Below are 22934 nucleotides of genomic sequence, written 5' to 3'. Positions count from 1 at the left end.
CATAACAAATTTTTATTATAAAGTTAAAAGGTAAGAAATTTTTTTTATTAGTCTGTAGTCTATAGATAAGCCTATAGTAGGGTCCTATGATATCCGTTAAATTTTTTCCCAAATTCTGTTTTATTTTTTTCCAAATTCCGTTTTTTCCGTTTAAATTTTTCTGGATTCCATTTTTTTCTGTTTTCATTTACTTCATCTTTACTCCTTTTTCATGGTTAAATTAAGTTGTATTAATCAAAAAGCATGCCTAATTAATTAACATCATAAAACTTAGACATTTTCACAGCAATTTATTAAATGTTTTACAAAAATTACATGTTTAGGGACCTATGAAATGTTTTATTTTTTATTCACCATATGTTTTTATTGTTACCTTATTCTTGTGTTTTAGCATGTATAATTATTTAAATGCATAAAAACAACTTAATTTATCAAATTTCTCAAAATAGCCTTATGAAATTCTGTTGTGTATTTGCATTTTCTGGTTATCAAATGAAGGCATAAAACATTCATTTAATTTATCTTTTAATTATAGAAAATTAAGCAAACTTTATTTTTTGGTAAACAGAGGGGATTTACTATTAAAAATAAGACAGGGAATAAATGTTGTGTGATTAGACCTTAAAAAATTTTTTTTTTTTTTTTTTTTTTTTTTTAGTAGTAGAAGTAGGCTATGTACATTCTGCTGAACATTTCTGGCACACACTTGTCTTTAAATTGAACCAGACTTTTATTTCGATGGGTTGACGTACCTTTACAGTTCTGTGTATGTGATATGAAGCTAGCTGGGCATACACTAAGCGAAATTCAAACTTTACATCGTGTGACTTAATTGCAAGTACTTTCTAATCTGTTGAAAACTTTCATGTTGTTACGAGTTTCACACAGTTTAATTCAATCCCCACAACTTATTCACTAAAAAATACTCTTATGCACACAGACAAACACTTTGTCTAACTGCAGAGACTTCACACCCAGGCTCTATCTATCATTTCCTCATTTTTTTGTCGTCTTTTCTTCCTCCGACTCTCACGTGGCCCCAGCTGGGATTCAGAGAGAGTGTTTAGTATGCCGGCAGTGCTTCTGAGCCTTCCTGATTCTCCATAGAGAGCAGGACAGAACGTGAGAAGGGGACTGTGGTAGCAGAGTTTCTAAGATCCACTCCAGGAATATCCATGATTCATTGACCTTGGTTTTACCCAATCCCCAGTTGTCCCTTGTCATCCCAGAGACAGGTTCTGCCCCGTGCTAGAATCTGAGGGGAATGTAGACGGGGGTTTTGGAGCAGTTGCTTCCCCGAGTGAGCGTTCAGCACTTGCGGGGACACACGTGGATAGTGGTAGATCTATGAATGAGGTCCTTTAGAGTGCTGGGGGTTGGGTGGGATCTTTAGGAAGGGGCCGAGGAAGCCATTGGTGAATGGGAAGGCCAAGGCTGCTTTGTTCTGAGGTCGAAGGGCCGTGGGGGAGAGTCGAACACAACAGAAATTTACAGGACCACATGAGGTGAGAGATGGAGAGGAAGTTCCTAACAGCATGGCAAAAATAAAAAGCAAGAACTGAACCTTATGAAGCCATTTTCAACTGTTGGGTCATGACCCATCTTCGCCGTTATCTTCAATTTGGAAATTGACTGCAAAGGCGAGTGACATGTTCACTACACTAGATTTGTCACAATCGGTATAACCTGAAAATGATAAACGGTAGTGTTTAACCAAAAAATGTGTTGACTATCAACTTTCAATCACAAAAATTTAATGCCAAATGCTTTGCAGGGAGTCTGAAAAAAGCACCGAACAAATCTGTTGATTCGTCTTATTTGTGCATCCATTTCCAAATTCACTTTTCACACTTTTCCACGAACAAAAAAAAGTACAGTAGTGTTACTGTTGTTTGAAGTTCCATGCAAATGTTATTAAACATAAAAATGGTGACCTTTCAGAATCATGCCATCTGATACCGTCACTTTACTATAGTAGCACCACAGTACTTCTTTGTGTACCCATTAGACATTACAATATGCTCTCGCTTGGGCTTTTTCTAAAATGCCATCCACAAACTGCACATATAATCGTCTTTTTAACAGTCTTGGGAAAAAGCTGACAATTGCAAGACAAGCAAGACAATTGACAATAGTCTGTGTAGCCTCTTCTGCTTGAGTGACTTGATGGCTGCTGTCCTATTGTATTGTTTTGAGGTCAGATCCAGGACACCTGCTGAGAGCAACAGAAACTGAAAAACAATGATCGTAATAGCCAGTTCCAGTTTGATGACATCTGAGGGTCATGTTTTCAAGTCATTAGTTCTGTTTGCACTGTCAACTTCTCCAAACTCATGTTGTTTACCTGCATCATGTCTTTAATCAGAGCGTGTGAAATGGATCGCAGGTAGAGGTTTAAAAATGCAGCAACCTTACAATGATCTGATGAAAATGGAATGCATTTTTAGAATTAACAATCAGATAATTTTTTAAATATTTGATTTGAATTTAAGAATTCTTATGTTTTTTTACTTTTAGACAATATTATTTTCCGAACATTTTAACCAAACTGCTATTATAACAAAATAGATTTAAAATGTGAAATGTGAAATACAGTAAAAACCTAGGCATTTTTTCACATTTCATTAAATTAGCAAGAAATAATAATATTTTATCATTTCAATTTATATGCATTAATACACATTATAGAAATATGTACAATACATAGCAGTATGTATCTACATATAGTTTACTAAAATATTTTAATATTTAAAAAAAATGCCAGACAGTGACTTTGTGAACATTTTTGAATAATTTGAATTGATTTGAATCATTAGGAATTGGTTAATTTAAACAGATTCATGGCAATCCAGCTAACCTCTTTCGGAAACATAATAGCAGAAAAAAGGGTATTAAAATAACTAATTATATACCTCTCAGAAGGTTGGTAAAAATGTTTTTATGTTTTTGAAGAAAGTCTCATGCCCATTGAGGCTGCATTTATTTGATCAAAAATATTACAAACAAACAGTAATATTGTTAAATATTATTGCAATAATAAAAAAAAAGATTTCTATCTTAAAATATTTTAAGATGAAATTATTTTACAAAATTTGACGTTACATGATCATTCTAAAATGCCAATTTGCTGCTTGCAAAACATTTCATGATTGAATCATTGAGATCGTTGAATTGAATCATTATAAGAGCAAATATTTACACCCCTGCTCACAAGGTCAAATGGCACAGTAATGTTTGTGTACGTGTCTGTGTCTGTTTGTACAGCAGAACTACTCATGATCTGACAGCACAGAGAGACAGCGGGAGGAAGTGACAACAAAAGTGTGTGTGTGTGTGTGTTTGTGTGTGTGACCCATTTTATACAGCTCACCTACAGGCAGGCTTCACAGCGTGTGCTTTGCTGGATACAGCTCGGTCTGTGCATTTCTAGTGTGGTTATTACCAGAACACCTCAAAAACTACATGACACTAACACAAACATAGACCATACTTTCTCTCTAAATCCATCCTGGTTTCTTTATTTAACAGCCATGTGGTTTCACCCTTCACACACACACACACACACACACACACACCGTTACTATAGAGACGCTGCCCACATGATGGTACAGACTTTGACAGCACCACTTTGCAATAATAAGCCTCTCTTGCTCTTGTCCATATCAGCACAATACAATTCGACCATCCCCTCAGTGTAAATGTACTGGTACTATATACTCGGACTGGTAATACATTTGTATTTGAATAGAGGTAATGCCTATTTTTAGATGATTAAATACTTTACAAATAAAGGGTTGCTAATTTAGTTTCTGTTACATTTTGTTACTATTCTTTTTTATTAAGAATGTTGTAAGTAAGGGATAATGTACTTCCAGCTGGTTGTTCTCTCAGAATAAACCCAGACAGGGTGATCAGGACCCTGATGTGACACGGCTACTTGCCAAATAAGTAAATAATTAGATGCAAAATATCGATTTGAGTTGAAATATTTGAACGCAAAGCTTCCGTGAAGACAGCAGTGCGAGCAAGCGGCAAATTCAAACTAGACGGACATTTAAGGGAAACGGTGGAGTCAAACTACTTATTACACAACATTTCACCACAAAAATAATTAAGGCAATAAAAGAATTAAGACAAAATTTTTTTAAAACCTTACCATTTTGTTAGCTCTCTTAATCCATTACAGCGTACAAAACAGTCATAGCAAAATGGCAGCAGCTGCTTTTTTATGAAACTAGAGCGAGTCCGCGATACCAGGGTGACATAATTAAACAATTGTACACCATATTGAATCAAGTTTTAATATTTTATTGGCTAAACAAACGCAAAGCTTCCACAAAGAAAAAACTAGTTCAAGCAAGAGTACAGCACCGACTGCTGTTACCCGGATGAGCCTGTGTTATAAGCTTTTATTGGAATGTTGCGACTGACCAATCAGAATCAAGTATTCCACAGAGCCGTGTAATAATAGTCAAGTAAGATTGCTGTGTGTATATTGAAATTCCTATTTCTAAGAATATTAGTTTATCTAGTAGAAACATTTTTGTTCCTTATTTTTATTTTTTGTATTAGTCATTTTATAGTAGCTTAGATGGATGACTAAAGATGTATTTATTTTTTTATTTTATGTTTGAGTGTTTTTTTTATTGATATTATCAGCTAAGCCAAACAATACACTGATATTTTTTTGTCAATTTTTAATATTGACAGAGGCTAATAACCATTTTTGCTTTGTTTATAATTGGATGTTGGTTTCCTGTACAAAACTTTAAAATCATATTTTAGGAGTCTAGATGTAAAGAGCATGGCTTCTATTTATTTATTTATTTTTTTGGCCGTTTTGGGGGTAAGACCTGAATGTGCTCAAATGACTACATAAACACACATGTAACGGTGCATGTTGCATTATCAGCATTACTCAAAGAAGTGCTGTGGCACAAGTTAGGATAAACAGATGCCTTCTGTGGTTAGTTTTCTCTTTCAGGAGAACTAATGTCATGGCGGAGTACGCATTTGTAGATATTCTTGCTAATCAAGTTAAACTGATATACTGAGGTTTGTTGCTACCAGAGTATCTCAATAACACATTTATTATGTACAGCGGACCATCATGCTTGCAGTGCCTTGGCTAAGCATGTTTGTGTTCATAAGTATGCTTCTGGCCTTAAAGTCTTTGTTAACTGGCTGAACTTGGCACAACTCTCACACGGGCTAAAAAATGCTTCCTACAAAAACACAGTTCATTCCTATATCACTCGTTGCCATGGTTGCAGAATACTCCCCATACCAGAGAATTCCTGCCTGGAGGTCTCATGGATTCTTTGCATTTGTTTACTGCAGTCTGCAGTTCAGCTCTGCAAGACCTTGTAAAGCACACAGCCTTTCACATCATTACTGGAGTTTATTTAAATTCATTTACATGTTAATTAAAGACATACTCTTAAAATCCTTTGTGCACCACTTTAATTTCTCTTGCTGGCCAGACAAAACATATAAATGTCAGGATAGTTAAATTATCATGGTACTAAAATCCAGTTTTAAACAGCAAAAGGTAAAACCTTGGCTTGAGGTAATAAAACTAAATATGAATAAAACAAGTGTCCACTAGTTGCACATTTGCTAATTCCAGCTGATGCACTGTGTCTTTCTCTCATATAAGCCATCCTTACTGTTTTGCTGTTATCATGCTGGCTCATTCATGCATTTTCATAATCCTCAGTTTTTGGGTTATGGCAGCTCCATGAGTGTATAAGATTATAGTGCAGACTCATGGCTGACATTAAATTGCCTAAATTCTCCATTTCTGTGTCAAGTGTCAGGACCCCAGTGGGTACGGAAATGCGCCATGTTTGTGAGAGCGATGAGCCTGGCAGACATGTCCGGTAAGTGCCACTCTGTTCCGCTAACGCACTTCATGCACAGGATGGGATCAACTCTGACTCCATTTATACGGTTATGAACTGAGTGAGAGGAACAGTAAACTGATAAAACACTGCATTAAGATGATTCAGATGCATTTGACGAAACAGTGTTTGAACCCATCCTCTTAACTTTGCATGTCGTTTTCGCCTTATTGGGTCTCATTCACTCACAATTGTGATGTTTTTTTTTCTTTTCTACCCTCATTCGACTGTTGAGAAATCCAGGTTATTCTAAGTAATTAGCATGTCCATGTAAGGGCTTTCGGACACCCTCTCCTGTACTAACCATTTGTCTCTTCAAATGCTTTTTTTTATGTATCCAATTTAAAAATTAGCTAAAATGCTAAAAAAAGTGAATGAGACTCATTATATCTCTTGCTTGTGTGTGCATGTTTTGTGATTTGTGTACCTTTTTTGCCTTCCCTTCTGTATCTTACTTCTGATGTCTGACTGAGTTGGATCTCTTGTTTTTGAGTTGTCTGTGCGTTTCTTCTGGAAAGCAAGGGAAAAGACAGATAAACTGTGTATGGCATCAACTGGTCATTGATTATCGGATGATCAGAATAGGCTTTGAGAGGTCAGGACTTTGTATTCTGATATGTAAATATCCAGGTTAAGATGGATTTTCAGAAGTTGTGGCCTCTAGAAAGACAAAGCACAAGGATATAGTGATCGCAAGTCACCATGAAATCAAAACTCAACCAATTTACCTTCTTAAGGCATATTGTGTCTTATGTTTTTGCATTTTTGGCGAATGTCATCCTTTTTTTATTTTGTAACTCCTCTTCTGTAACCTGTTGGTCTCATTTAGATATGTAGCATCCATTTTTATCCTGTTTCACTGAGAAAAATATGACAGATTACTGATTGTGTCAGCCTGTTGAGAACCACAAACAGAGGCCTGCTAGATCAATGCTGAGGATGTTTTCATCTCAAGTCATTCAGTCGATAGTTTAAATGAAGGCTGCACAATTTGAGGAGGAAATTTATTTTTCTGATTAAAATTTCCATTTAAAATGCAGTTAAAAAAATCCAAGTGGAATTCAAAATGGCTATAAAACAACAGCAATAATGATGATTGTTATTATTATTAAAACTAAATAATTGCAATAGTTATATATACTCTTAAAAAAATTAATTAAGATTAGGGTTGCAAAAAGGTGAAATTTTTCCAATAAATTTCGGAAACATTCAAGAAACTCTGGAAACTTTCCAGGATTTTTCAGGGAATCTTCCAGGTATTTTTGGAAAGTTTTCGGAATTTATGGAATTTTCCACCACTTTGCAACCCCAATTAAGAAGAAACACAATATAGTAGTTTTATTTTACATTATAACTGTAAAAGTGCAATACTAATATTTATGGCTTTCTTAACATCCTAATTTTTGAATGTTGAACTTTTATTTTGAATCACAGCCTTATTGATGAGCACACTAAGCCACTAAGCCATGTTGAAATTTTGTTTATATTTTGATTAATCGAGCAGCCCTAGTTTAAACTGGGACATATTTATGTTTCTTTACTGAACTGTTAGGACACACCTAAATAAGACTGCCTGAACGTCCCTAACATGTCCAAAAACGAGTGGAGAGAATGGCACAAATGCTCTATCATCCGAGCAGCCCTTCTCTTCCTGCGAACAGCTGAGGAGCTACAGAGGCCTGGCGTTAACCCAGCGTTCAGATCGCCACATCAAATATTCAACAGGTGCCTCTGAACGTGAGCTTTTTGTGTGTCTGAGATGGTAAGAAAGGCGAGATAGATGAATATGTGAAGAGAGAGTGTGTTTATGCTTATGATAATCTCTCTAAGGAAAGCCCACCCATCCACACGTATCTGTGGAGGGTCCCACCGCAGGAGAATGAACTCAGATGCATATGAATCGGTGAAGCGATGACATAGGGAGGTGATGACAGCTAACGTGTGGCTAGTACTCGACCTTGTTGACCTCCATAGTTCTGCCTCACAGTATCAACAACAGAAGAAATGTTCAAGAGGAAGAGAATGCTCAAGGTATGAAGCAAGGAAGATTTAGAATTTGAATGTGAAAATATTTACCTAGCTGGCTCAGGGTTTAATTGGTTTGCTGGATAATGGATTATTGGAAATTTCTAGTGCTTTTAAGGTTTTAAAACATAAGATTTGAATCGGCTGTCAAGAGCAGCTTACTGTATGTTGTATTCAACAGCATCTGTCAGAGAAACACAAACCAGTCATGGAGAACACGTACTGTATGAGGTTACCACTAGAGAAACGGCATGGATTGGCAGTTCTCCAGGCTTTACTGACTAGTTAAGAAGGTTTGATAGAGAAGAAGACTAGTGCAAGTTTTATCGTTCACCAAAGAAGAGGTGCACTACATAGACATGGTTGATTAGCAAGTTTCCATCTCAGGTTTATATCAGGTGAACCCGTATTTCAGGTGTGTTGTTTGCTGTAAATCCTACAGCGGCGCCGCCAGGTGTGTGTTTTCAGAACATCACTGTGGCCTTGGTTAAAACCAACTACTTTTACCATTGCTACATGCAGTAATACCCACAGCATTATACGTGGAACACTTGAAGGTTGAAATGTAGTCTTTATTGTGGGTTGAATAAAAGTTTGCTGCCTCTTTGGAGATCCAGTTTGGATTTTGTTTTAACACAATATTCAGAAGGGAATACTTATAGGCAAGCGTGACTGTTACTGTTGCTTATCCTCATGGTTAGGGATTTGACAAACCCTGAGCCATTTCTAGAGACCAAAATATCTTAGTCTTGGGCTGAAAAGCAATCATCCAGAACACCAAAAGCATAGCAACTTTTTTATAACTATTTTCCTTCTGTGTACTGTATATGTTCTAAATTACGTTGGCTATTATCATATTCCCCCATCCTCGATGCCAGCAGAAAGAAATTTCAGTTGGAGAAATGCATTTATGTTTTAATGAGAGATTGATGAATCATACATGTATTAAGAATGAAAATGGGGTCTGTTTTTATTTTATATTAAGGCAATGGAACAAAAATAGTTTTGAATGTTGTCAGTTATTAAACAAGATAAACATGCTGATTTCGCTGCAGGAATGGTTGACTACCTCAATAACCCTTGTGTCAGTCAGAGACAGAGAGGGAACACACACAATCAGTGTGACTCCAGTTGATATCTTCAGACAGGGCTATGCACGCCGGTGTAAGTGTGCAATACAGTTCCACTGATTTATAGGCGAGACATTGGCAGGCAGCTCTTTTCACTGTCACTGATTTGGCCGACATCTCTCCTCTGAGATCTCAGCTGATCCTCAAGCCGTGTGCTGTGAAGGCCGAGATACCAAGAGATTGAGCAATGTGTGCTCAATCCAAAGCTGAATGGAGAGTTGGGGTTCTGAGAGCAGGTTGAGTCGGAAAGAAATATTTTATTTTTAAATGTATCAGAAGCAGGGCTATTATATTTTTGAAAATGTTTTCTTTTTAAATTACTTTCGATTCTGTCTTATTTAGCTTAAATTCTTCCTAAATACTTTTTGTTACTGTCAATTTTTTTAAGTCACTTTTTTGTATTGTTTTCAAGTGCTAATATTTTATTATATTTCTTATTTATAGTTACTATATATATATATATATATATATATATATATATATATATATATATATATATATATATATATATAGCTTTAATTATTTGTTTTAATTATACTTAAATTTTCTCATTTTTTATTTTGTTTGTATAATTGGGAAAAGGCTCATTTTAGTTTTGTATAATTTTTTCTTAGTTTATTTATTTATTTAATTATTTTACGACTAGTTTACAAAGTTTACTTTATTACAATTCAGTATTAAAAATAAAATAATACAATACTTTGCATATTTTAGTATACAAGATCATTTTCTCTGTAGATTCTCTGAGTATTGTTTCATGTTTTAGTGCATGTTTATAGCTTTAGATTACTACATCTTTACTTATTCTTTACAGTGCTAGTTTTCTACTTTCTAGTTTTTGTAATAGTTTTGATTATCAGTTATAACTGTGATCAGGAGCTGGTCAGGTAGAGGTTGACAGAAGTGATTGTATCTTTTGAGGTCGGTCTGTCAGTGCTTTCAGCTTTGCTTCCTTGTCTCCTCTAAGAGTTGCAGCATGCAAATCAAACAATATTTGTTTACACGGCACCTGTGTTTGTGTTTTGCAATCCGCTTGGTTCTAAAATTAAACACACATACTGAGGGGTTTATTGTTTTCATTGAGATTATGTTGGATTACACACATCTGCTTGCTTAACAGCACAGTATAGGTTTAATACTTGTTAAATATGCTTATGCACTACTGACCATTTCTAAAGGTTTCTTGCCCAGGGGAGAGCAGCTAGCAATAAAGGTAAGTAAGACAGAACTGTCCGACACCTCCTTTCTCATGTACTGCCATATTCACAGTGCTTAAATCAATCTGATCATCACCTCTTAAATGATTGGCTTATCAGTACGCTGGCCTTTCCTAATTTGCCACCCCTTTGCGGAAGAAAACAAGGATTGTATTGCGTAAAGCAGCAGGCAGATCCACTCTTGTCATCCCTCATTCCAGTGTGTAAACTCATCATGACTGTTTGATATTGTGCAAACCTAAAAGAGGACTGCAGAGATCTGTGCTTCCCCCGGAGGGGTGGGGAGATGTGCTGTCTCACAACCAAATGCTCCCGTGGTGGTGTTTCCATCGAAAGCGCCTGTCAGGTGGATGAAACTCAAACAGTCATCATGACAGGTCCGCTGTTATCAGAACTAATCTGCATGACTGAGCCATAATTCACTGGGGCTTTTATTCATCAAGGAAAAGCATAAAAAGATGTAATAAAGGAGGAAACATCCGGTGTGTGTACGCAGTGTACTCTAAGGCCCAGAGCACTGTTTTGTAACGCTGGAACTCTTAACGCTGAGTGTCTGCACTGAACGTCATATCATGTTTACTACTAACAACATCAACTGTGAGCTTGAGGCAAAAAAACGTAAAATCAGTACAGTTTTCAACAGACTTTTTGCTGTTCAAAAGAAAATCAATTGGCATTTTATTTGATTTAGCATATTTTATAATAGTGAAATAATTCTTGATAAAATGGTTATTGCAAATTCTTTTACAAATTTTGCCTTTTTGTAATATAAATACATTTTTATGTGTGATGCCTGTATCTTATATTTCGTTTGTATGATATAAAATTAAATAAATATATATTTCTTTAGTTTCTGTAGGTAAAATAATACTGCTAATAATATAAATATAAAAATAAATAAATGATTCTCTCTATTTTATACATATATCTGAATACATAAATTATTATTTTTTTTTTCATTTATATTAGACATTTCTAAATATAAAAATGCAATGTATCAAGGCCTATATATACAGTACAGTATATATACAGCATTATTTTCTGGGGATATATATGTATTAGGGGTGTAACGGTACACAAAAATCACAGTTCGGTATGTACCTCAGTTTTAAAGTCATGGTTCGGTTCATTTTCGGTACAGTAAGGGAAAGAAATGCAAACATTAAACTGCAGGTTGTTTATTACTATAAACTTTTTTTTTAACAATTTGTTTACAAATACTTTTTTTTTTTTTTTTTACAAATTAGTTTTTTAATACTTTTTAATAAAATATATATAAAATAAAAAAAGAATAAGAAATAAAATGCTGCTGCAAAGTTCTCCATTAAATAAAAGACTCTCAGTCTCAAACCAATATCATATAATAAAATATAATGAAAAATATAAATAAATAACTATGATTACAGTGCAGCATTACCAATCCCAGCTTGTAGGCCTGCTCATATTTAAAAAAATATATATAACTTTTCCAAAGTGTAAAGTGCAGCATCAACAGTTTCAGTTTTTAAACCTGCTCAGATTTTGTTATTGCGTTGGACCGATCGGAAATAAGAACAAAGGTCTGTTTAAATGCTGACGGGAGCTGCGTTTGAATTACAATCATTTTTTCCTAGTTGTAGTGATGTTCACAGTCGCGTGATGCCTTTTGAAAACCTTAGGCCGGTGACACACTGCCACTGGCATATTGCACCTGTCTAACATAGTCTATTTTGCCGTCAATACTGTTGATGGTGTCCTTTATAAGTAGGCTTTATATTTATGCTCAACATGAAGTATAGATATTGTTGTCGTGAAGACAAGATCCTGGTCTGTCGGTGGTCTCCCTCTATGTTACCTACAGTAGCAGCAGCGCGCCAGCGCAGCGTCAGGCACGATTCTGGTGTGTATAGACACAGAAAACGCGAAAAGGCCGTCACGCAACTGACACGCAGCAGAAACACCACGCTCACGCCACGCAGCCAGTGTGTCACCGGCCTTAGAATCAGCTGCAGGGCGGGATTTGCGCTGAACGTGGAGACTTCCGCCACTTAATATGTTCGTTTGGAAACACGAAAATGTACATTTATTCCGCACACAAAATATTGCATCCGGTCAGTCGGTACACACGCACACCGTACCGAAAGCCCTGTACCGAAACGGTCCGGTACAAATTCACGTACCGTTACACCCCTAATATATATATATATTTATATTTATATATATATATATATATAACTAGATTAATCACACATTTTTTTCTGTGATTAATCGCAATAAAAAAAGAAATGTTTTTGTACGTTTTTAATATATTTTTTAATGTAATAATTTCACAGTTAATCAAATTAATGTAGAAACAACATAAAGACAGTATATTTTAAATACTTGTTTAAATGGCATCTTTTTATGAATGAAGGCCAGTATTACTGATATTAATACAGCTACTGAATTTTTTTTTTTTTTTTTTTTACATTTATTATTAGGCTTCAAAAATATAACAGTTTTTAATTTAAGTAAACTTAAAACAATGCTAACATAAACCCATAATAAATGTCATGTTTACTCCTGCCCTTCCTGTCTTAACAGTTAGGAAATATAAAGAAATTTAATAAAGTTATCAAAGTTATATGCAGTCTGCACTGCATAAACTATAAATTAAATAGTTAATCCTTATTAAAGCTACAAAAGTTATTTAGTCAAGAGCAGCGAGTCATTTTCTCTGTTCCCTTTGTTCTTTAACTTTACTGACAGGAAGCTTTATTGGCTGCTGTCCCTTTAAGAGTAGACAGACACGCGGATCTCACCGTTTATATACTGTCTATGGATCTCGCCTCATTCTCTCACAACTCTTTTTGTTCATTTTAGACTTTATATAAATCATTTAAGATTGCTCTTATGAGGATAATCGACAAAACTGGCACTCTGGGATGTTTATTGTTAGTTCAAGCGCTTAAGAGAACTGAATTCTGGCGCCCTGTCTATGCATTGTGTGTGTGTGTGTAGCCTACGTGTGTATGTGTCACATAAGGGCATTCACAGACAGCGCATTCTCTTTTGTCTTGCCACGCTTGAAATGTTTAAAAGCATTTAAATGAATAAGAGCGTGATCATATAATGGTAAAGCTAGCCAACGGATGGCAGAAAATACGATGCTGCGTTAATTGCGTTAAATATTTTGACACGTTAAACCAGACAAAAATTAATCGCATGCGTTAACGCGTTAACGTTGACAGCACTAATATATATATATAAAACTCCAGCACTGTAACACCAATGTGTCACCTCAGTGATTGGCCTCTCTTTCTCTCTCCATTAATTTTTTTTTCTTTTGGCCTTTTATCTACACAATGTAAGAAATTCTCTTCTATGTTGATGCTCTTATCACTTGCTGTGCACCGCCATGTATCACAAATCTCAAATCGTATTCTCAGTTCCCATAGACGTTTGAAAATGGACACTTAGATCACACACACCAAAGGTCAAAGCGTGAAGTTGAACCCATGCTGCACTACACTGATCAACCATTTTGAAAAAATAGTTTGATGTTAATGCTTGGCTTTTATTCTAAATGAGACCAGAGGTAATCGGATGGCAGTCCTAGTCTCTTATAAGCTTCTTGCTGCTCCCTTAGTGCTTTTCTTATTGTGATTTGAACATTAAAATCAACATGATTCTTTGAATCTTCAGAGAATCTTTTCTGTAACATCACTGCTGATTTAGGATTTATAATCTATTTTATCCAAAGTATGTTGAGTATCATTCAGATGATGCATACTTTTGCTGTCGAAACATGGATGACTTTGATCTTCTACTCTCCTTCCTCATTATACAGGCTCAAAGCACTGATAATCTGGAAAGTTCTGGGGAGCCTGGGACCCGATCGGTGGGAACCTCAGCCAACTTGAAGGGGAAGATGAGCAAAAGGTGAGAAAGTAAATGTCTGTCCATCAGTAGTTTTTAAGCTAGAGCTTTTGGTGCAGACATACATTCTTTTGACGTCAGAATATTAAATATGACCCTTTTTATTTTTTACCTAATTCTGTTTTCCGTTTAATTTTTGGGATTCTGTCTGAATGATTTAATACAATTTTAATAATAACAATTAATAACAAAGTCTTTTTTTCTGCATTCTGTTTTATGAATCTATGCAAATGTATTATCAAAAAGGTGGTAATCAGATGAATTCATAAAACTTTAACTATTTAATTCATCTTTAGAATTTATCAAGCAAAGTGATGCACAGCTGTTTACTATGAAAAATGAAAATTGTGTAATATTCCTTTAATGAATGAGCTAAAGCATCTCTGGAGATGAAGTCCATGTGTTCATTTCCTCATATATGAGATGCCAGACACTGAAAACACCATGAGCGTCATGTGTGTATCAGTATGTGTAGAATACATGTAGACAGTTCTTTTTGCAGTTTTTTATTAAGTGTATAGCCTTTTGATTTATTGATCGAAATTTTGTTAAATGCCACATTGTACAGTAATTCCCATTTTTATGACATTCCATCTTGTTTTCCACATCAGGGAAATCATAGGGTTCTATTTTAAAGCAGCTTTCTTAACTAAGGTTCCCACCTTGCAACCACACCCTGGAATTGTAACCCTCAAACTCAGGGTAAGAGCAAGCAATTTAAAAATAAAAAAAAAAGAGTAAAATAGCCTTAAAGGTTTTAGACCCAAAAGAGGTCGACTTTATTTTGGTTTAATAGTTCATGAAGTGAAGGGCCACTTCAGGTTTATCGAGCTCTGAACACACTGTAAAACAGGAAGAACTGAGTTTCACTTCCCACTGAAATAACTGATAATGGGATGCAAAGTTTCCCTGTGGTGTCCATGAGTAGCTTACCGAAAGCTGCGAGTAAGCTACTCATACTGAAAGCTTCTACATTCTGCAGAACTTGAAAATACAAACTAGAGCTGAAGAAAATGTACATAGCACTGTTTGCCAGATCACTGAGAAGGCTGTAGGATTTTTCTGCGTGATTTGTTGTTTTTCAGGTGAAAGTCCTAAGGCTGAGCAATAGTGCCTCTTGTCATAATGACTAATTTGATTCAACAGATAAATCAAACCTGGTTTTAAAGTTTTCTCTACATGAAACTTATACACATAGCTCTCTGTGATGAAAGTGTATGGTGTGTTATGGTGTATGGTTCTTGTGGTTCCAGGCTTTCTGTTGTGAAAGGTCACTTCCCCAAGCTTGTTGACTGTGCTCACTTTCACTATGAAAATGTGGACTTCGGTTCTCTCGAGGTAAGATCTTGTTAGACAGAAGTTTCTTGGCTTTCCAATAAAATGTTAGGTGCAACATCATATTGAAGGATTTTTAGGTCACATTTGTGCCCGAAATATGTAATTTGCTGCTGTTATGCTCTGTTCATAATAAATCAATATAAAATAATTATTATGAATAATAAAATTGTTATATATTACATTTATTTAGTAAGAAAGAAGCATCAGCTTCTTATTATTTTGCCCAAAATAAGGTAATTGATATCGGAAGCACAATTATGATACCTTAAAATGCTGCTTATTCAATATATCCATAATTTGCCATATTTAGGATTGAAAAAGCTTGCTTTGTGACCTTCAATAACACACACACACACACACACACACACATTCAGATTCTGTGTTTGTGTGCTCTGATAGGGAAGAGGAAACATTTACTTTATTCAAAGATACACAGCAATATGTCAGAGCTCTACTCATATAAACCGCCGGCCACAAAGTGCTTTATGTTTAAAACCTGTGATCTATTAAAGAAGGTTTACAGCCATAATATTTTTTTTATTAATTTACAAAATGTAATTCACTGTCCCTATGGCATTGTTTTGTGTGTTTGTGCTGCATTTTGAATGCCATACACACACACACACACACACACACACACCTGGAGCGCACTGACTGAACAACATGACTGGAGTGTGAGTTTTGTCTCATTAGTGTCTAAACCCCCTGAAGACAAAAATAAAAGACCTTTACGTGTTTTTTTTTGGTCTGACCCCATGAAGCAGAAAGGGCCTATGAATATATATATATATACAGTAAGTAGCTTTGAATAAAAGTAAATGACTACTTACATCTCACTGATTACAGTCATTGTCAAAGCAATGAGGAAGTTTGCAATGATACATGGATATGAAACAGCCATTTTTGTGACTGAATTATTGTGAAGGGATGTCTCATAAACAGTTTCTCATAAACAGTCATGTGTTTGAGAGTTGCTGCATCTCATCAAATATGAGTAACAGGCAATTTTCTAGTAATTCATATGTCCTGACTGAAAGCGATGTTACAGTCGATACAATTCAGAACATGTTTTGGTGTTTAAGTTGTTGCTTTCAACTAATTTCAAAATGTCAGAAACATGAAACATGGAAAGTACAACTGAATGCCTCCACCCTGTAAGCTCATACATAAATGCACAATTATGATGGGATGCAGGTGCATGATAAAAGTAACACCCAGTGAGATGTACATATCTAATGATAAACTTGACCTAAGAAACATATCAGATCAGGATCAGTGAACACAAAACTAGCCTAATTTGTATAAGGCTAATCAACTAGTTGCTCTTATATCGTAATAAGAGGTTATAGTGAAAAGATGTGACAAGGGACCACAAAACCAGTCTTATGTCACTGGGGTATATTTGTAGCATAAGCCAAAATTATAGATTTTTCTTTTATGTAAAACATCATTAGGATATTAAGTAAAGATCATATATTTTGATAAAAAAAAATTATCTTTAAAATTTTTGTACATTTCCTACCATAAATATATTAAAACTTAGTTTTTGCATTGCTAAGAAATTCATTTGAACAACTTGAAAGTGAATTTATCAAGATTGTTTTGCTCCCTCAGATTTTTAAATAGTTGTATCTCAGCCAAATAGAAAAAATGACACTTATGACTGGTTTTGTGGTCCAGGGTCTCACATGCAGTCTTAAATGATGATGCAAGACTGTGAACGTTCCCTTTAAATATTTGTTTATATGTACTTGAACTTCTTCGCACCTTTATGAATTAATGTCTGCACTTTACACCTTCAGCTTCGGTTTGCCAATGAGCAGAGCGATGCCAGCTGGACCTCAGGCAGTGCCAAAGATCTGGTTTTCCTTGTGCAGGTGTCCTGCCAGGTGAGTGGGCACACATGCCCCAGTCAGTGCTAATAATAAACACCCCCCCCTGCCACAAATAAAAACACGTCTGACCGTATCAAATGTGAAATAATTCAGTACCCTACACATAGTTTTGCATCTTGCATCTTCCTCTCTTCTGTTGGCATTTAATTTGTTGACTTCCCCCCTCCTCTCTCTGCCCCTCTTTTCCCAACTCTCTCTCTCCCTCTCTCTCTCGCTGAAATCTAGGGTAAGACGTGGATGGTACGGCGTTCGTATGAAGAGTTCCGGACGCTGGACGCCCACCTGCATCAGTGTATTTACGACCGCCGTTACTCACAGCTCTTGCCCCTTCCTGCCCTATGTGAGATCGGAGAACGGGTGGAGGTGAGCACAACTAGGCTGGCTACTAATGCAAACACATTTAGCTTCAACGTAGCTCATGTTGTACCACTAACTACAACAGAGTTAGCTGCTCTGTATTGAGGTTGTCGGCCAGTTATGTAGGTTGGTGTCGTGTCACACGATCCTTCAGAAATCATTCTAATATGCTGATTTGCTGCTGAAGAATTTTTTTTTTTTATGTTTAAAATAGTGCTGCTTAATATTTTTGTGGAAACTGTGGATTTTTTATTTTTCTTTGATAAATACAAAGTTCAAAAGAACAGCATTTGCAAATATAAATCTCTTGAAACATGAATGTCCTTAATAATAATTGTAATAGATTTATTGGATAATTGCGGAATAAACATATTAATTTCTTTAATTAAAAAAATCAAACTGACCTGAATCTAAACCTTTCAGAAAATACTTTTATATGAAAAATAAGACTGTCAGTTGAGCTTAACTAATATTGACCCTGAAACACTGCTCTTTAGTGACACCTTTGACTGCTCAGTGAATTTTCTGTTTGAACATGCATGTTGTTCACGCAGATCTTCACGCCACTGTTGTCAGAGTATCTGAACCGTCTCTCCATGATCGTGGACAATAAGATGAACTGTGGGCCGGTTCTCTCCTGGATGGAGGTGAGAGACAAGCAAAGGAAAGAGAAATACAAGAATACAAAAATACACTAGAATAGATGTATAACATAATTTGTTTAAAGGGATAGTTCACCATCATGACTTTCCAAACCCGTATGCCTTTCTTTCTGCTGTGAAATACAAAAGATGTTTTGAAGAGTGTTTGAAACTAAACAACATTGGAGCCCATTGGACTTCCATTGCATGGGCAAAACAAGTCATTTCTCAAAAAATCTTCTTTTTGGAAAGACTTGGGCATGAAATACACATTCATCACAGGAGATTTTTTAATTTTTCCCAACATTTCATACTTATTGGTAATAAAATGACAGAATCTGTTTGGCCAAGACATGTTTCAATGAATCTTGCTCTGAGATTTTGGCCACCTGAAGAAAAAAATTTCATACTCTCCACAGATTGACAATCATGGCAACAGGTTCCTGCTAAAAGAGGAAGCATCTTTAAACGTCCCTGCCATTGCTGCTGCTCACGTCATCAAGCGCTACACTGCTCAGGCTAGCAATGAGATCTCCATTGAGGTACTCGGACCACTTACTTTTTTCCCCGTGTTTGATATATTTCCTTTCAAAACAGGGCTTTGAGATGGGACATATGAAAGCTTCTAGCTTTTCAAAGCCGAAGCCAACTAGCTGCTTGCTCCATTCAGTGTTGTACAACAAACTATAGCATAAGCTCCAAACTCTTCCAAAAGACCTTGTACCCAGTTTGAGTTTTTGCTTTCTCTTGTCCTGTCCTTATTCTGCACGTGCATGCACAGCCTGCCTGTTTCGTTTTCTCTGCTCTTCCTCTGTCATGTCTATTCCTGTCACCCCTCCCTATATGCTACTCCATATACAGCATCTCTTTCTGGGCCAGAGAATGGGGTGACCCTAACTTAGAACACATTGAGGCCTCTTTTCTCTCTCTGTTTCTCTCCTTCCGTCTGTCTGTCTGTCTGTCTGTCACAATTAAATTATTTTGCACGTCTATGACATTATTTTTAAACAGATCTATATAGCTAGCTGTTACCACATAGCAAGACTATAAAAACTTCTCAGGACCCCTTTGTAACCACCTAGACATGCCTTATGACTTTGTCTAGTGTAACAGACGTGACCTCGTTACACTAGCACCTTTGTAACCACTTAGTAATTCTGTATTTTTCTGTCTGTTGAATCATCAAGTTCACGTTCAAGCAACCCTTTGAAACAACCTAGTAAAGCCTTAGCAACCCCCCAGAACAACCTAGCAGCAACCAAGAAACCTATCTAGCTGTAACCATGAAACAATGCCATAAACCCCTCTCTGAAACCCTCCGCATCCATCTAGCAAAGAAGAAACCAATTAGAAAAACCTGGCAGCTACCTAGCAAAGACTTAGCAAACACCTAGAAACACTCTAGCAACCAATCCAAGCACCCTAGCAACAATTTAGCAATGCTGTATTAATCTATCTGTCTGTTTGTTGAATTTTTTACATTTAGGCAAGGCTTTTTCAAACCAAAATCAGCATTTATCTCAAAACTTTCCTTTTTTAGTTTCTCTCTTGTTGTTTTTCTCTTTTCTCTCATCTCAGGCTTGATTCTTGTTCTGCTCTCCACTGAGAGATAGGAACTGATATTTTTTTTTATTTCCCTTCCTCTTTTTATAAAATTTGTGTCAAAGTGTATATCGGCATGCAACTGTGCTTTTGAATAAAGATGTTAATCTGATTGTGACTGGATGTTTTTGAGAATATATGAAGTGTTTTGTCTGCAGTGCACATGATTGCAGATGTTGATGTGCTTGTGGCTGAAAAATATTAACTCAGTCTTCATCTTTTTCTGTGATAATATATTTTTTGAAGAGTTTTTTGATGGTTTCAATGCACAAGTAATTTGCATGTGTATCTTACTAGATGTGTGTGTGTCTGTTTGCGAGCTAATTGCTTCTATGTGTCTTTGTTCCTCTTTCTAAAGGTTGGTGATATTTTGTCAGTCATTGACATGCCACCCAAAGAGGACACCACGTGGTGGAGAGGAAAGCATGGATTCCAGGTACCGATCTAGACCTTAGGACCCGATTTGGGCCATCTTCAGTAACACCGTAATCTTTGAGCCAAGCTTTCCCCTCTCTTTTCTTTAGGTTGGCTTCTTTCCCAGTGAATGTGTTGAATTAATCAAAGAGAGGTTGCCACAGTCGGTCAGCGCTCCTGTCAGTAAGCAAGGTATCATGCATGTCTTCTTCTGTATCAAGAGTTTAGGAAGGTTCTGAAAGTAAAAATGCCATTTTAAAATCTTGTTGCAAAATTTATGGAGAAATGTACTTCCTAGAACCAATTTTGCTGAGAAAGTGTTGTCATTTCGGAACTCTTCTTGCTGGTTTATCAATGCTTCAGCAGACATAATTTTGGTTGTTCATCTTTATTGGCTTTTTCAGAAGTGGATGCGCTGGGCTCCAAACCTGGTGTTACCAACATGACTGGGCCTTCCTCTCCAACATCATGTATGATTAATTATTTATTATTATTATTATTATTATTATTTTACTTTTCAGTAGTTACAATTAGGGCTGGGTGTATAGTCACGATGAAACCACTGTTGCAGCAGATCTTTTCTTTTGTATTTGTATTGTGACATACTGTACAGCAAACTACTGTACGCAAACTTTTTTTAGGAGCAGGTTTAACTGATTAGAGAAGTCCAGCATACATCATGGCATTTTAATTAAACATTACAATTTCAAAACATTTTCAAAAAAACTATTGTTCACTAAAAAATGCATTTAGGAAATATATTTTCATGTCATGCTGACTTTAAATGGCAATATATACTACAGTGAAACTGCATTACCACCTTGAATGTGCAATATTTTTCTGTAATTTACAGTCTGGAGTCAGTTTTTCCACCTATATACCATAGTTAACACAACAAGGGACATTTGTTATATTTTAAGACATTTTGAAATGTCTGTGACTGTCAGCTGTATTCGACAGTATCGTCTCTACTAATAGCATAGATGCAAGTTTATCTGCTTCAAAAATAATGACGTTACCATCGCTACTGAGAAATGTCACACCTGTTAAATAACAAAACTTTATTAATAAGTCACACGTTTTGTATCAAGTGAGATACTGTAGGTGTGTGTATAAAAGAGAGAGAGAGCAGAGATAGATAATAAAGGAAATGGTTTGTCATAGTTATTTCAACCCCTATGTGGTTTTTGTTTCTTTGACTATAGTAAGCTGCAAGTGGCTTTGACATAACTAAAATAATTTGGCAGTGAACATTGCGTCCAAATTGTTCTGCGGTTACTGATAAATATTGTCAACCAGTCAGAATCGAGCATTGTTAAAATAGTGATATTGTAAAATATTACCATTTATGAATAACAGATTATTTTTTCTAATTATTAGTTAGTAGTTAGTTTTAACATGTAATATATTCCTTTTTCACCACCATTACTCCAGTCTTAAGCATCACATGATCCTTCAGAAATCATTCTGATATGCTGGTTTGCTAATAAAGAAACATTTCTTAAAAATGATAAATGACCCCAAACTGTTTGCACCAACCCTTGAAAATCCTACATCGGTCAGCCACTAATCATATGAATAGCTGATATATCGCCCAGCCGTAGTTGTTTTTTTCTCAGAAATGCATGCTTTGGTTACTTGATGTTCTAGTGCAGATGATATTGGCATGACTGCTGTTTTCAAGGTTATTTGTATGGCGTTGAAAGGCACTGCAGTCAAAACAAATTTGTATTTAAGATTCTAGGTTGTTGTTTAGTCTGCTACATAACAGCAGCATCTCCTAATGAAATTATTTAATGCTAAATTAATTAAATGCATTTGATGTTTCTGTCGATTGTGTTCCTTTCTTTTTCTCTCAGTTCTTCATCCTTGGTTCCTAAGCCTGGCTGGTAACAACTTCAGTGGATTTACCTAAACTAATATTTCTGTATCCGCCTTTTTCTAACGCCTTCTATCCTTTGAGACAAGCAGCGTTTGTAACACATATTGTGGTTGTTTATACAGCAGGCAGGGAGAGTGTGGGAGGTTCGGAGAGGATGAGCATGGGTGTTGGATGATGGAGACACAGCAAAAATGTTGTATAATTCATTCAAGTGTTCATGTGGACATCGTTTTGTAGCATCTGCTGAAGAATTACAGGCCACTTGTTGTATAAATGAGAATCTGTTAATAGGCTGTGAGGATTGATTTTGATCGTGCCTGATCTATGTGATATAGATGCAATGAGATTCCAGTGACAAACAATGGAAAGGACTGTCAAAATGAGTTTCACTTATCACAGAACAGAAACCTTGAAGAGATGAGCTAGTCACATTTGGTTAAGCCATTGCAATGCAAAATTTCGAAAAGTGTTGCTTTTTAGATGGCATTAATGATGACTTGCATAACCAACATGTACGGCTGCGAAAGGCCCTCATTTAACCTGTTTAACTGTTAACCTACATTTGTTTCATCCAGGTCATTGACCCTGAGGCTTGTGATGCATATAGCAGTGGTTCTCAACCATGGGGTCAAA

At 35.9% G+C, this 22934-nt stretch overlaps 1 protein-coding gene across 1 annotated transcript in view; it reads left to right on the top strand.

The window, feature by feature from the left end:
* Nucleotides 1-22934, top strand: part of LOC132103370 (rho GTPase-activating protein 33-like) — a 46049-nt gene that overhangs the window by 7976 nt on the left and 15139 nt on the right. The window contains exons 2-12 of the mRNA XM_059508431.1: nt 5814-5882; nt 10237-10271; nt 14084-14175; nt 15426-15510; nt 17313-17399; nt 17631-17768; nt 18317-18409; nt 18823-18945; nt 20364-20441; nt 20530-20611; nt 20824-20889. Of these exons, the coding sequence (XP_059364414.1) occupies nt 5814-5882; nt 10237-10271; nt 14084-14175; nt 15426-15510; nt 17313-17399; nt 17631-17768; nt 18317-18409; nt 18823-18945; nt 20364-20441; nt 20530-20611; nt 20824-20889 (948 nt within the window). The remainder of the gene's footprint in view (nt 1-5813; nt 5883-10236; nt 10272-14083; nt 14176-15425; nt 15511-17312; nt 17400-17630; nt 17769-18316; nt 18410-18822; nt 18946-20363; nt 20442-20529; nt 20612-20823; nt 20890-22934) is intronic.

This window comes from Carassius carassius, chromosome 24, assembly GCF_963082965.1.
Source record: "Carassius carassius chromosome 24, fCarCar2.1, whole genome shotgun sequence".
Classification (NCBI taxonomy): Eukaryota; Metazoa; Chordata; class Actinopteri; order Cypriniformes; family Cyprinidae; genus Carassius; species Carassius carassius.
Note: the sequence above shows the minus strand (reverse complement) of the source record. Positions and strands in the feature narration are given on the sequence as shown.